Here is a 12,867-nt window from a genome sequence, read left to right on the forward strand (position 1 = left end):
ATAGTCTGTGATGGGTACCTTTCTTTCTGACTCTCTCATTTGGTTTTCTGTAGGCTCCTTATGCTTTGATGGGCTTCCCTTTTCTGTATTTAGGAAGTTTTCTTCTATTGGAATTGGTTTCCTCCTACTCCCCATGCCTGCCCTTTTCTGTCTCCCACTCTCCACCCCTTATTTATTCAGATTCTCACTATGTAGCCCTGGATGTCCATGAACTCACCATGTATAGCCTGTATTTTTATATCCTTGATTGTCCTCTTTAAACTATTTGTGTTTAGGGACTTTGATATTTTATTCCCGTCTTCTCTAAGTTCATGTAAATGTTTAGTTGTGTGCTATTTAAATGCTTTTGAACTCTTTGAATACGCTTATAACTAATTTTTGAATTCTTTGTTTTTAATCTATAGAGTTTGTGATTTTGGAAGTTGAGATACACTATCCTATGGATATAAAGATAACACTATGTGCACTTAGCCAAGTAATAGTATTAAGTTCTTTTCTAGGGCATATTACTGGGCCACTTACAGGTTTTTGACCCAGTTAACAATACCAGGCATGAACTTCATCTTGTGGAGCAGATTTAACTTCAGTCAGAAAATGGTTGGTTACTCCCATAACATTTATGCTACTTTTGCACTGGACAACATTTCTTACCAGGAAAGTTATTATTGTAGATCAAAGGTTCACAGCTTCGTAGATTGATGATTACTTCTGCCCTGGTAGTTTGCATAGAAACAGCATTATGAAAACTAGCCAGAAGGGATGAGGCTTTCAGATTGATACAAGCTTAATTTATTCATGTCTTATGATTCAAATATTGGTGTCTTGAGTAATAGGATCTTGCTATCAAGGTCTGAAGCCTAATCAAGAGCAGTGGCAGTCACATATAATGTTTGAGTAGAGTATATGAGACCCCACTGAGCAAGAATACCTGGCATTGTTTGCTTGCTTTCTTTTAAATAGTCTATGGTGTCTAGAAAAGGCTCTCCCCTCCATTATAGGGCAACACTAGTGTATATAAGTTAGGAAGCTTCTATAGTAGTAGGTCTCCAGTCACTTCATGAAGGTATTTATCAGCTGTGCTTTCTATCCCTGGTAGAATTTCTGGGATTGCTTATGTATACTCTCATATCATCTGCAAATAGTGATACTTGACTTCTTCCTCTCCAATTTGTGATCCCTTGATCTCCTTCAGTTGTCTTGTTATTACTCTAGCTAGAACTTCAAGTACTATGTTGAATAGGTGTAGAAAGAGTGGACACCATATTTTGTTACTGATTTTAGTGAATTGCTTGGAGTTTCTCTCCATTTAATTTGATATTGATTATAGGCTTTTGTAAATTGCCTTTATTATGTTTAGGTATGTCTTTGTGTCCCTGATCTCTCCAAGACTTTTATCATTAAGGAGTGTTGGATTTTGTCAAAGTCATTTTAGCCTCTGATGAGATGATCATGTGGGTTTTTCCTTTCAGTTTGTTTATATGATGGATTACATTGATGGATCTTTCTATGTTGAAATCTTCCTGAATCTCTGGGATAAAGAGATCATGGTGGATGATCTCTTTGATGTGTTCTTGGATCAGGTTTGCAAGTATTTTACTAAGTATTTTTGCATCAATGTTCATGAGGGAAATGGGTCTCTATTTCTCTTTCTTTGTTGAATCTTTGTGTGGTTTGGGTGTCAGGGTGCCTGTGGCCTCATAAAATGAATTGGGAAATTGTTTTTTTGTTTTGTTTTGTTTTGTGAAATAATTTGAGGAGTATTGTCATTAGCTGTGTTTTGAAAGTCTGCTAAAATTTTACACTAAAACTGGGCTGGTTTTGGTTGGGAGACTTAATGATTGCTTTATTTGCCTAGTGGTTATAGGTCCATTTACATTGCTTATCTGATCTTGACTGAAACATTGCTAAGTGGTATCTGTCAAGAAAATTGCTTATTCATTTTAGATTTTTCAATTTTGTGGAATATCGTTTTTTAAGTATAACCTAATGATTCTTTGGATTTCCTTGGTGTCTTTTCATTTCTGTTTTGTTAATTTGGATATTCTCTCTCTGTGTTAGATAAGAGTTTGTCTTACTTGTGGATTTTCGTCAAAGAACCAACTCTTTGTTTCATTGATTCTTTGTATAGTTCTCTTTGTTTCTATTTTATTGATTTCAGCCTCCAGTTTATTTCTTGCCATCTACTTCTCTTGGGTGTGTTTGTTTCTTTTCGTTCTAGAGTTTTCAGGTATGCTGAGGTTGCTTGATTTTTTAAATGTAGATACTTAATTCTGTGAACTTTCCTGTTAGTACTGCTTTCATTATGACCCGTAAGTTTGGGTATGTTGTACATTACTTTTCATTGAATTCTAGAAAGTCTAATTTCTTTCTTTTTCCTTCCTTCCTTCCTTCCTTCCTTCCTTCCTTCCTTCCTTCCTTCCTCTTTCTTTCTTTCTTTCTCTTTCTTTTTTTCTTTCTTTCTTCCTTGACCTAGTAGTCGTCGTTTAATTTCCATCAGTTTGTAGGCTTTCTTTTGTTTCTATTATTGTTGAAATTTAGCTGTAATCCCTGGTGGTCTGATAGGATACAGTGATTTATTTCAGTTTTCTTGTATCTGTTGAGACTTGCTTTGTGACCAGGTATGTGGTCAATTTTGGAGAATGTTCTAAGAGATGCTAAGAATAAGGTATATCCTTTTATGTTTGGGTGAAATGTTCTGTAGATATCAGTCTAGACCATTTGTTTCAGAATGTCTGGTAATTCTACTATTTCTCCATTTAGTTTTTGTCTGGGTGACTTGTTTATTGGTAGAACTGGGGCATTGAAATCTCTCACTACTTATATGTGAAGGCTGGTGTGTGACTTAAGCTTTTACAAATGTGGGTGCCTTTGTGTTTAGGTTATAGATGTTAAGAATTGCAGTGTCCTCTTTGTGTATTTTCTTTTGATGAGTAGGAAATGTTCCCTATCTTTTTGTTTTTGATTAATTTTGGTTTGAAGTCTATTCTGTTAGATATTAGAATAGCTACACCAACTTGTTTCTTCGGTCCATCTGCTTGGGAAATATGTTTTCAACCATTTTCTTTGAGGTAATGTCTGTTTTTGATATTGAGGTGTATTTATTGTATCCAAGAGAAGGATACAATTCTGTTTTTTCATCCATTCTATTAGCCTGTGCCTTTTTATTGGGGAATTGAGCCCATTGATATTGAGAGGCATTAATGACAAACGATTTAATTCCTGTCATTTCATTGTTGTTTTTGGAGGAGGTGGTGGTGGTGGTGGTGGTGTGTGTGTGTGCAAGTTTTTTGTTTGTCTTTTTCTTAGTTTCTATAAGGGATTTATTAACTTCTTATTTAAGAAACCCTATCATCTTGGTCAGTTTGGTTTTAAGATTTGGAATTTTTAGTGCTTGCTGTATTAGGATAGCTAGGTTCTGATGGGGACATATTGAGCCTGTTGTTGTTGATTGTGTTCTTAAGTGGGTCTCTAGTCATCTATCTGGGTTTGGGGTAATTATAGGGTTAGGTGCTGATTTCTGAGTTTGTCTATGTTGGATGGGTGTTTTGTTTGGTTTCTGTTTCCTCATTGGTCTTCTTTTCTTTGTGGCCTGGACTTTTGTTGGCTAGCATGGCGTTTGGTTAAGCAGAGGGTCTCTACCTGAGTTGGGGGTGGTGGGAGCAGAAACTGTAATGAGGAGGGCACAAGGGATTGGGAATCGTGTGGGAAGGCACTGAGAGAATGGAGGAGGACTGTGGGTGGGCTGCCTATATGGAATTCTGGCAGTTGGCATGGCCTCTTATCCATCAGTGTGTTTGCCTTCCTGTTTTAGCTGGCCTGGCCTATACCTGCTCTTCTAAATGGTGTGGCCTGCATCTAAGCACTGGATATTTGCCAAAATTGGAAGCAGGGACACATCAATGGGGGAGGGGTGTGCAGTGAGGTGTGAAGGGGTGACAGTAGTTTGGGCCTTAGGAACTCACGTTGTGGGACAGTTTAGAGGGCAGGCGGGCACCCTGTCTGTTCTTCTTGCTGGCATGGCCTATAGATTCTTAAGTAGTATGTTACCTAAAGTATTCAAATGATTGTCTAGTACAGTGATTTTCAACCTGTGGTTTGTAGCTTCTTTGGAGGGAGGCGTGGAATGACCCTTTCAGAGGGGCCACCTAAGACCATCAGAAAACACAGATATTTACATTATGATGCATAACCCTAGCAAATTAGTTGTCTGATGTATGATATTTTCTGCTGTCCAGAAACTCATACACTTCTAGGCAATTGTTGCCTTCTGAATTTGGTGAGCTGACTTATAACAAAAGCATTAAAGCATTTTCAGCTAATTTTATTCAGTATTAACAAGTTCAGTGAAGGAAATTGCAATGTTCAAAGTAAGTTGTCAAACTTGTCTCTGTCAAACAATTGTTTTAAAGTTTGTGTTGAAATGTTTCTTTTCTAGTCCATAGCCTCTAGCCAGTCATTGTAGAACAACTTAATTGTACGATATAATTATCTGTTCTGTGAAGATTTAGGGAGTGAAGAAGAGGAATAGCATAAGAGATCTGATGTTCATTCAGTTATATTTGTTGCCTCAAACTAGAATTTTAGTTTTGGGAAAGTTTCAAAATTATCATAATTCTTACATCATTTAAATTGTTTAAAAATGTACATTTGTACTTGTAATTCCTACCTAGTTCAAAATCCCTCCCATTTATCTTTTGATATAAACTATTAGCCTTATATGTACAATCAAAATATGTAATATCAGCAATTGTTTGGATATTTAATACTATTATTTTTATGATAAAGTATTTGTATATAATTATTAGAGGAGAATGAGAAATGTAGTCTGACATGTGTCTGTCAGTGTTCTCAGGTCTAGATCATTGGGTTTTCTTTTTTGTTGTTGGCTTTTGATTGCTTTTATTTTGCATAGGAGTTTTCATGATTATGATTTGTATCTCTTTAAACTTTTAATTTTAACAGCACTTTAAATGTTAGCAATTAGATACCAGATTACATATATTTTTTTAAGTGTATGAGTGTTTTGCCAGCATGTGTGAAAGTGCACTCCATGGGCCTTGTGCTGGGGCCTGGGAGAGCTTCCTGGAACTGGAGTTGCAGGAAGATATGAACTGCCATGTGGGTGCTGGGACTGGAACTGAAGTCCTCTGTAACAGCAGCAAGTGCTCTTAATTGCTGAGCCAACTTTTCAGCCCCCTGTAACTAATTCTTACAGTATTTCCTTAACTGAAATTTATGTTTGACCAAGTAAATGTGAAAAATTCATTAGACAGAGCTTATCAAAATTACAAAACATTTAATATGTGAAAACATGTGAGTAATTGAGTAATAGAGAAACAAGATTCCTATTTATGTTCAGTGTAGTTTATTTCAAAGGTTTAATAATTCTTGAATTTATCATGGAAAATATACATATGATGGTATTTAAAGAAGTCAGACAAGTTGAGGTTCAAGAGCAGTGTGTCCAGTTGTCCTTGCTTCTGACCAGACTGGAGGCACAGGTTCTTGTTGCAGAGGAAGCTAACTGGTTTGCTTTGGGTTTAAGTTCATGAACCTACTTCGTATATCGTGTAGATGTATGACTCCATAGAGGAAAACATAGCCTCTTATTACTCCTAGCAGTCAAGTCAGAGCCAGTATTGCAGATATCATGGTGATTATCTGTCAAAATGATGTCTTACTATTTGTAAGTTTAGTTTTAGAACAAAGAGCCAGAACTTAATCATATTTTATCTTGTTTCTAAGCCTAATTTTCCTTCCTAAAATAAGGAATGGGGTGGTAGAAAACATACTTATCAGTGACTTATAAAATATTTTAAGTAAATTTAATTTTATAAATGTGTTTAAGTTTAAACATCTGACTTATTTTTTCTCAGTTGTCTATCTGTAAATTACTCAAAGTCCAAAAGGACCAAAAAGTTGCTAAATACAATCAGTTATTGCTATCACATATAAAAATAGAAGTACATTTTGAAACATTTTTGAGGTGTTTGCATGAGTGGAAGACTTTCCCATTTGTGTGTTATGTGTATCTTAACTAAAGATAAAGAATTTGAGACTTTTTCCATTCATTATTTATTCTAAATTTATATTAGCCATATAGATGATTAATTTTTAAAATTCTTTTTCTAATGTAGGCTAAAAATCTTATAGAGAGATTTTTTAATCAGCAAGTAGAAGTTCTGGGCAAACGTGTGGAGCCACTGCCTGAGATATACTACATTGAAGGAACCCTTCAGATGGTGTGGGTTAACCGCTGCTTTCCAGGGTATGGAATAAATGTGCTCAAACATCCAAAGTGCCCTGAGTGCTGTGGTATGTAATGAACTCCATTTCATGTTTTACGTGGCTAAAAATTCACTTCCTTCAATTATGTTTAACTGTTTGTCTTTTTTTAAAACAGTCATTTAGATTTTGACTTTATTTTAAATTATATATTTAAATTAACTACACTCTAAATATATACAGAGAAGAAAAACTGCCTTGACTTTTAAAATAATATATTTTATTATATTTTTGAGAATTCTATGCAATATATCTCAAATCACTCCTCCTTTCCCACAGATACAGTACCTTTACTCTGCTCTTCTACTTTTTTGTCCTCTTTAAAATAAAATTTAAAAAAAAAGAAATTATCTTGCAGTGGATGTCCGAGTCCTATGGCTTTTCCAGTCTTTCTGTCCCAGTTTCTATAATGTTCCCTAGGTCTTAAGTGTAAAGGCTAGTTTGTAAATATATCATTTGGAGATGGTGACCTCAGATTAGCAGCTCTCTGCATTATGAGCAGTTGTGGCTTCTATAATTATATCTATCAGCTGCAAACAGAAGCTTCTTTGATGGGGGGTTGGAATGCAGTTAGAAATTATACTGGTTTAGCAAAGTGGCAGTAGTGGGTTCTCTAAAGTGTTGTGCCTTCAGCATTAGTGCATTGACTTCTTTTTCCAGAAGGCACCCAGGGAGTAGCCTGTAATGTTTTGGGGTCTCTTGGGTTCTCCTGATCAATAATTTGAAATCAGGTTTGCTATGCCTGGCATTGGGGGTTATGTTAGCCTATGCTTTGAGGGAGAGCAATGCCATGCCAAGCAATAGGTAGAACTGTAATTAAGGCGTGTATATGTGGTTTACTTACTTTTTCATCTAGACCTCCTATTTAAAGTATATACCCTGGCATCCTGATTCATAGATCCATCTGGCAGCCATGATAAAAATGCTTCCTCTACCTCTAAGTGTAGCTTGTTTATATGATGAAAAGTTTTTCTATAAAGTATGACAGAAAGTTTTGTGGGGTACAGTAGTCTAGGTTGTCATTTGTGGGTTTTAGAATTAGGTTACATTTCTCTGGATTCTTCCAGCTTTTAAGTTTCCAATGAATTTTGCTTTATATGTGACTTGTAATTTTCCTCCTGGTACTTTCAGTATTCTATTTTTGTGCTGTATACTTAATGTTTTTTACTATGATATGGCATGGAGAGTTGCTTTTCTGGCCCTATCTATTTGGTATTCTTTGTGGCTTTTGTTCTATATGACTATACCTTACCTTAATTTGGGTAAGTATTCTATGATTTTGTTGAAAATCTGGTTTATGCCATTTGCCTGAAATTCTTAATCTGTGTCTATAATTCAATGGTTTGGTCTTTTTATTGTATCTCACAGTTCTTGTTTGTTTTTGTATATTTTAAAACATCTTATATTTTTTTGTTTGCTTGGTCTGATTTCTCTACTTTCTCTTAAAGTCATGGTATCTTCTACATGCTTTGTTCTACTATAAGGCTTTCTCCTGAGTTTTCTAATTGGGTCATTGAGTTTTTTAATTCCATCTTAATTTCTACTGAGTTCCTACTCAATTCAGTTTTCAAATCCTGAATTTTCCTCAAAATTTTATTCAGTATTATATTTGTGTTTTCTTAGACAAAACACAGTGCGTTTTAAAGTTATTTTCTCTGCTTATCTTTTTTTCCCACCTTTTAAAATTTATTTTCCATACCAACCACAGTTTCCTCTCCCTCCTGTTTATTGTTATCCTCTGAAATTCAGTGAGTTGTTTGTTCACATCTTCTTTAAGCTTTTTTAGTTTTTTGGTAAGAGTTACAGTTTCCCTTTTAAATTCTGCATCCTGGGGTTCATTTATGTAATTTTCACTAAATAACATTTCTATAAGTTTAATAAGAGATTCTTTGTCTTTCTTATTGTTTGTATGTGATCTGGGCTTTTAGACTTACTTTGGTGTTTGTGGATTATGTGAGATTCTAGCCTGCCTTAGCTTACATCAGGTTAAGAACGGAGTGAGTTAGAAGCTATGGAAGATTCTATGCATGAGCTGCTTGATGGAACATAGGTCAGGTAAAGCTGGATCGTGAGCCATGAGTCTGGAGCTAGCCTGTTGGTGTGGAGGTGAAGGCTGGGGACAGAAGTTGGGGTAACTCATCTGGCAAAGCCAGCTGGCATCAAGATCTAGATCTATGGGTGTCAAGCAGTCTTAATATTGAGTTTGATACTAATATTGCTGCAAAGAGTATTTAGGAGCAGTGTTAGTCATTATCAGTGGGGAAGGATTCTTATACCAAGTACTGCCCTTAGCTCCTCTGGGAAGAATGGGGCCCCAGAAATCACTGCCTCATGAGTGACTGAATGTCTTCTGGTTCAGTCTCATGTAACCAGCTACACCTTCTTGTAGCATCTGCTTTTTATTTTAGTTTTTATATAGTTGTTTGGTTCATTTGGATTGTTTGTGACTTTTGTTTGTCTGTGGTTTAAATTTTACTTCCTTCACTAATTTATTCTTTGACAATTTCACACATGTTTATAGTACATTCTTGTCTCATTCATCCCTCTATTCTCAAGTCATCGTCCCCTCCACCCCCACGCCCTGTCCCACTATCTACCTTCCACCTATCCCAGCCCTACTTTTATGTCTTTTTCTTTTCTTTTTGTATTGTGAACAACTGTGATTAATCAGAAGTAGCTGAGTGGACATGGGTGTGAAGCTGTCAACTGGAGCATGAGTGACTCACTGCTAGTTACATCACTGAAGACAGCAGTCCTCTTTTCTCCTGTAGCCCTCCACTGCCCTTAGCTCCTCTGGGAAGAATGGGGCCCCAGAAGCCACTGCCTCATGAGTGACTGAATGTCTTCTGGTTCAGTCTCATGTAACCAGCTACACCTGCTTTGAGTTCATAAATGCTTCAGTCATATCATACCTATTAGACGGAGTTTCACAACACCCATTCACCTTTATGTTCTTTCTAGCCCCTCGTCTGTGTTCCTTGAGCTTAGGGGAGAATTTTATGAGTGTGGCTTCTCTTTTTAATGTTGAACATTCAACTGTCACATGTTCTCAGCTCCTTGAACATCCAGGAGTTTCTGCATTATCCACCATTAGCTCCAAAGAGAGGTGGCTTTGATTGCATCTGAGGACAACACTAGTTTGTGAATGTTAAACATAACTGTTTAAGAGGATGTTTGATACTATATCCATTTAGTAAAACAAGAGTTTTACTGCTATTGCCTCTGACTTCCTAAGTCGTGAACCTATAACTAGGTTCCCAATACTGACCATGAGCTAACTTCTACAGAACAGACCTCAGATCTAACCAGTAATTGTTGGCAACCAACATAAAATCTGTTCCATTGCTGCACCAGTAAGTGCCTCTTGCATGGCAAAATGATATTGTATCCAAGGTCTAAATTTGGTATAGATCCTTGCCAACATTTCACATCCCTCCCCCACTGCCTGTGTAGAAATTTCCAGCATTATGAAAGTTATCCAGCTGGGTGGAAGACTCCAGGTCATTTCCCACATGGTTTCGTTCCACAAGGTGTATAGTGTCTTCAGTAATACCATCCATTTCTGGTGAACAATAAATGATAAATAGTTATAATTTAAATAATTTTGATGACATTTGGGACTTTGCTGGCCAACAGCTGTCTGGACTGTGTCCCACAGCTGACAATGGGGTTTTAATTTAACTCATAGGTTTTGATATCAGCGTTATCTTCCTATACATGGTACCTATTCTCACAATTGCTTTTAAATTCTGTTTTTAATTTGCTTATAAACTAGTAGATTTCCATGTGGGTTTTTATACTTTTATAGTTTCAGTGAGCTTTCTTTGTATCCCCTATTCTCCCTACATATCCCTGTTTAAACATTGTCACCCCAGTCCCTCCTATTTTCACAACACATATTCTATCATGCTCACCTTCCTGATGTTCAGAAAAGTGCAGCTGGCCAGTGCTGGGGTTAGGTCTTTAGGTGAAAGGTCCAAGAGTAGCAGGAAGAGGTGCTTACTAAGCTTCATGTAGAGGGAGGGTATGTACAGAACCTTGTGAAGTCCCCATGGGGAGAGGCCAAGATGAACAAAAGCAGAATTTTGTGCAGCAGCTAAAAGATCATGTGACCACAGGCAGCTAGAGTGTCCTGGGTATGTATGTGACAAGGCTTCAGGAGACCCAAGGTTTAAGGACTACAGGGAATGGAAAGTAACACGGGTGCTGACCATGTGTCCTTAGACAACTGGAGAGCCAGAGGAGGACATGAATAAGGCTTTGGGACTTCCTGAATGGGGTGAACCATGACAATATGGGGCAGAGGTGTTTATCGGTCCTTGTGCCATAACTGGAGGGTCACAGGAAGTGCCTATATGTAGATTGGATAGTACTGATGAGGAGAGGCTGAGTTGCTCAAGACTAGGGCACTTGCTGGGTCTTGTGCAGTGGCTAGAGTGTGCCCACATGGCACAAGTGAGGCTTTAAGGAATCTTGGAGGGGGCAGAGAGGAAGGGAATGAGGGTACTAAGCAGGCCTTGTCTAGAAGCTGCAGTCTTATGGGATGGGGGAAGGGGACATCCTGATTCTTAGGAAGAAACCTGAGAAGCAGGAGCAGGGCCCTTAGCAGGCCTTGTCCAGCAGCTAGAAGGTCACAGGAGACCCACAAGAGGGTGGTAGGAAGGTAGACAGGAGCCCTGAAGCTGGCAGCTTGGAAGCTAGAGCAGGGGAGCTTCTTGTGTCTTATTTCATATTAGTTAAAATTTGATATCCTATGCATTTAGAATCTGCCAGGGTTTCCATTGTCTGGAAATAGGCTTTTCAGGTTTGCCATTAGGATTTTCTGAGTTTTACTGACAATTATAGATGTCTCCTTTTTCATCTCTTAGTGGTACTAAGCAAAGAATACAGAACATAGCAGTTTAGCTCTTATATGTATTTGTGTTGTATGCAGTAGCAACTGAAGATATGCTAAAATTGTGAAATCTTTTATCTCACTAGGGATTTTGGAATAGGAATGTGAATGTGCATCATGGACTCCCGCTGCAACAGAGCCTGAAAGTTAGGACAGTCTTAGCTGAACAGAGCATAGGAACCCAACAGAAAGGAAAATAGAAGGCTTCGAACTCATTGTCAGTAGTAAAAGAGGCAACTTCAAGTTTTAGTATGGTTCATTCTGTACCATTCTCCAGTGACTTTTCAGCTAATGACTTGCTAGTTTTCATTTGGTTCTTTGTTGGTGGTTTCTCTATAAAAACATTGTACAAACCTTTTGGGAGTCAATGATAACAACATGGAGCCCTTTTACAATAAGGCAGACTTATTTCACTTGTGAAACACAAGTGACTTGCTTGTGGTTAGTATTTAATTAACTTTAGGTGGCTTTATTAATAAAGTATACCATTGTGTGATATGTTAATTGGGCAGTAAAAGTTATTTGTTCAGCAGCTACCATAGTTCTAAATATAATCTTGTAGAGTCTGTGGATTTATCATACTCAGTCAGTCCTGAATGTTTTAATTCATTTATACAGAAGACTAGAGACACAAACATATTTCCCTAGCTTTCCTACTCAGTGCATGTACTGAAGCAGTTCTGTTTTAGTGTGAAATACAACCCATCTCTGCTTTAGAGCCTCAGTGGCCTCTTTCTCTTTTTGATTATTATATTCTTGAAATAATGTAAGAGAAACATTATTGCTATTACTTATGTCACCTTATGAATTGACAGAATATGTTGTCTGGGTTTTCTTTAGAATGATATCATTTATTCCAGAAAAAGCATGTTGTGTGAAACAACTCATCTGAATAAAATGGGATGAATCTGCTCTAAATATTTTAAAGAATTAAGAATTCTAAACTTTAAATCTATTCTAAAATTTAAAAGAAATAGTGCTTATTCTGACTATGATATAGGAAGTTACAACAGTTAAACCTCTTCCTGCGAATACTGCAAGAGTCAAGTAAAACATGAAAATTTTATGTTCTGTGTCAGGGCAGGAGGTTAGAGGAGCATGGAGCCCAAAGAGAAGAAAACTATGGAAGTCAATACCGAAGCCAAGAGTGATGTACTGATAAACTGAAATACCATAAGTGCCATACTTTGATCAATGGAAATAACTGTCAAAGGTCATGGCAAAATAAAAATGCCTCTAGACAATGTGTCAGAGAATTTGTTCTAAGCATATACTAAAAGAAATATTAAAATAATTATTCAAGTAGTCAGAAATGATCATGGGCAGAAAAATATAAAAGGGAAATTATACACATCGATATAAGTAAGTACTTCAAAATACAATATTCTGTGATACTTAAAATATGTAGAAATAAAATAGTTGGTCTTATGTCACTAATAGCAGAAGGAAATAGAATTGTTATACTCTAAGGCTCAGCTATTTTTTAGTAATGTATATGTAATGCTGTGTACTGTATTGTAATATAGGACTATACATATTCTTTATGCAACAAATAAAACACAGCAAAATAATGTGTAAATACAACCAGATGGAAAATATTTAAAGTAGCAAAAAGCTGTCAGTATAAAAGATGATAAATCTGAATGCATGGATATAAATGCAACTGAAACAAAAAAACAAATCTCTTT

At 36.7% G+C, this 12,867-nt stretch overlaps 1 protein-coding gene across 2 annotated transcripts in view; it reads left to right on the top strand.

Annotated features, from left to right (window-relative positions):
- The window catches only part of Zpbp (zona pellucida binding protein), a 120,656-nt gene that overhangs the window by 87,796 nt on the left and 19,993 nt on the right, over window positions 1-12,867 (top strand). For both annotated transcript variants that reach the window (XM_027388122.2, XM_035453475.1), the window contains exon 7: window positions 6,138-6,315. In XM_027388122.2, the coding sequence (XP_027243923.1) occupies window positions 6,138-6,315 (178 nt within the window). The remainder of the gene's footprint in view (window positions 1-6,137; window positions 6,316-12,867) is intronic.

Source organism: Cricetulus griseus (genome assembly GCF_003668045.3).
Source record: "Cricetulus griseus strain 17A/GY chromosome 1 unlocalized genomic scaffold, alternate assembly CriGri-PICRH-1.0 chr1_1, whole genome shotgun sequence".
Lineage (NCBI taxonomy): Eukaryota > Metazoa > Chordata > Mammalia > Rodentia > Cricetidae > Cricetulus > Cricetulus griseus.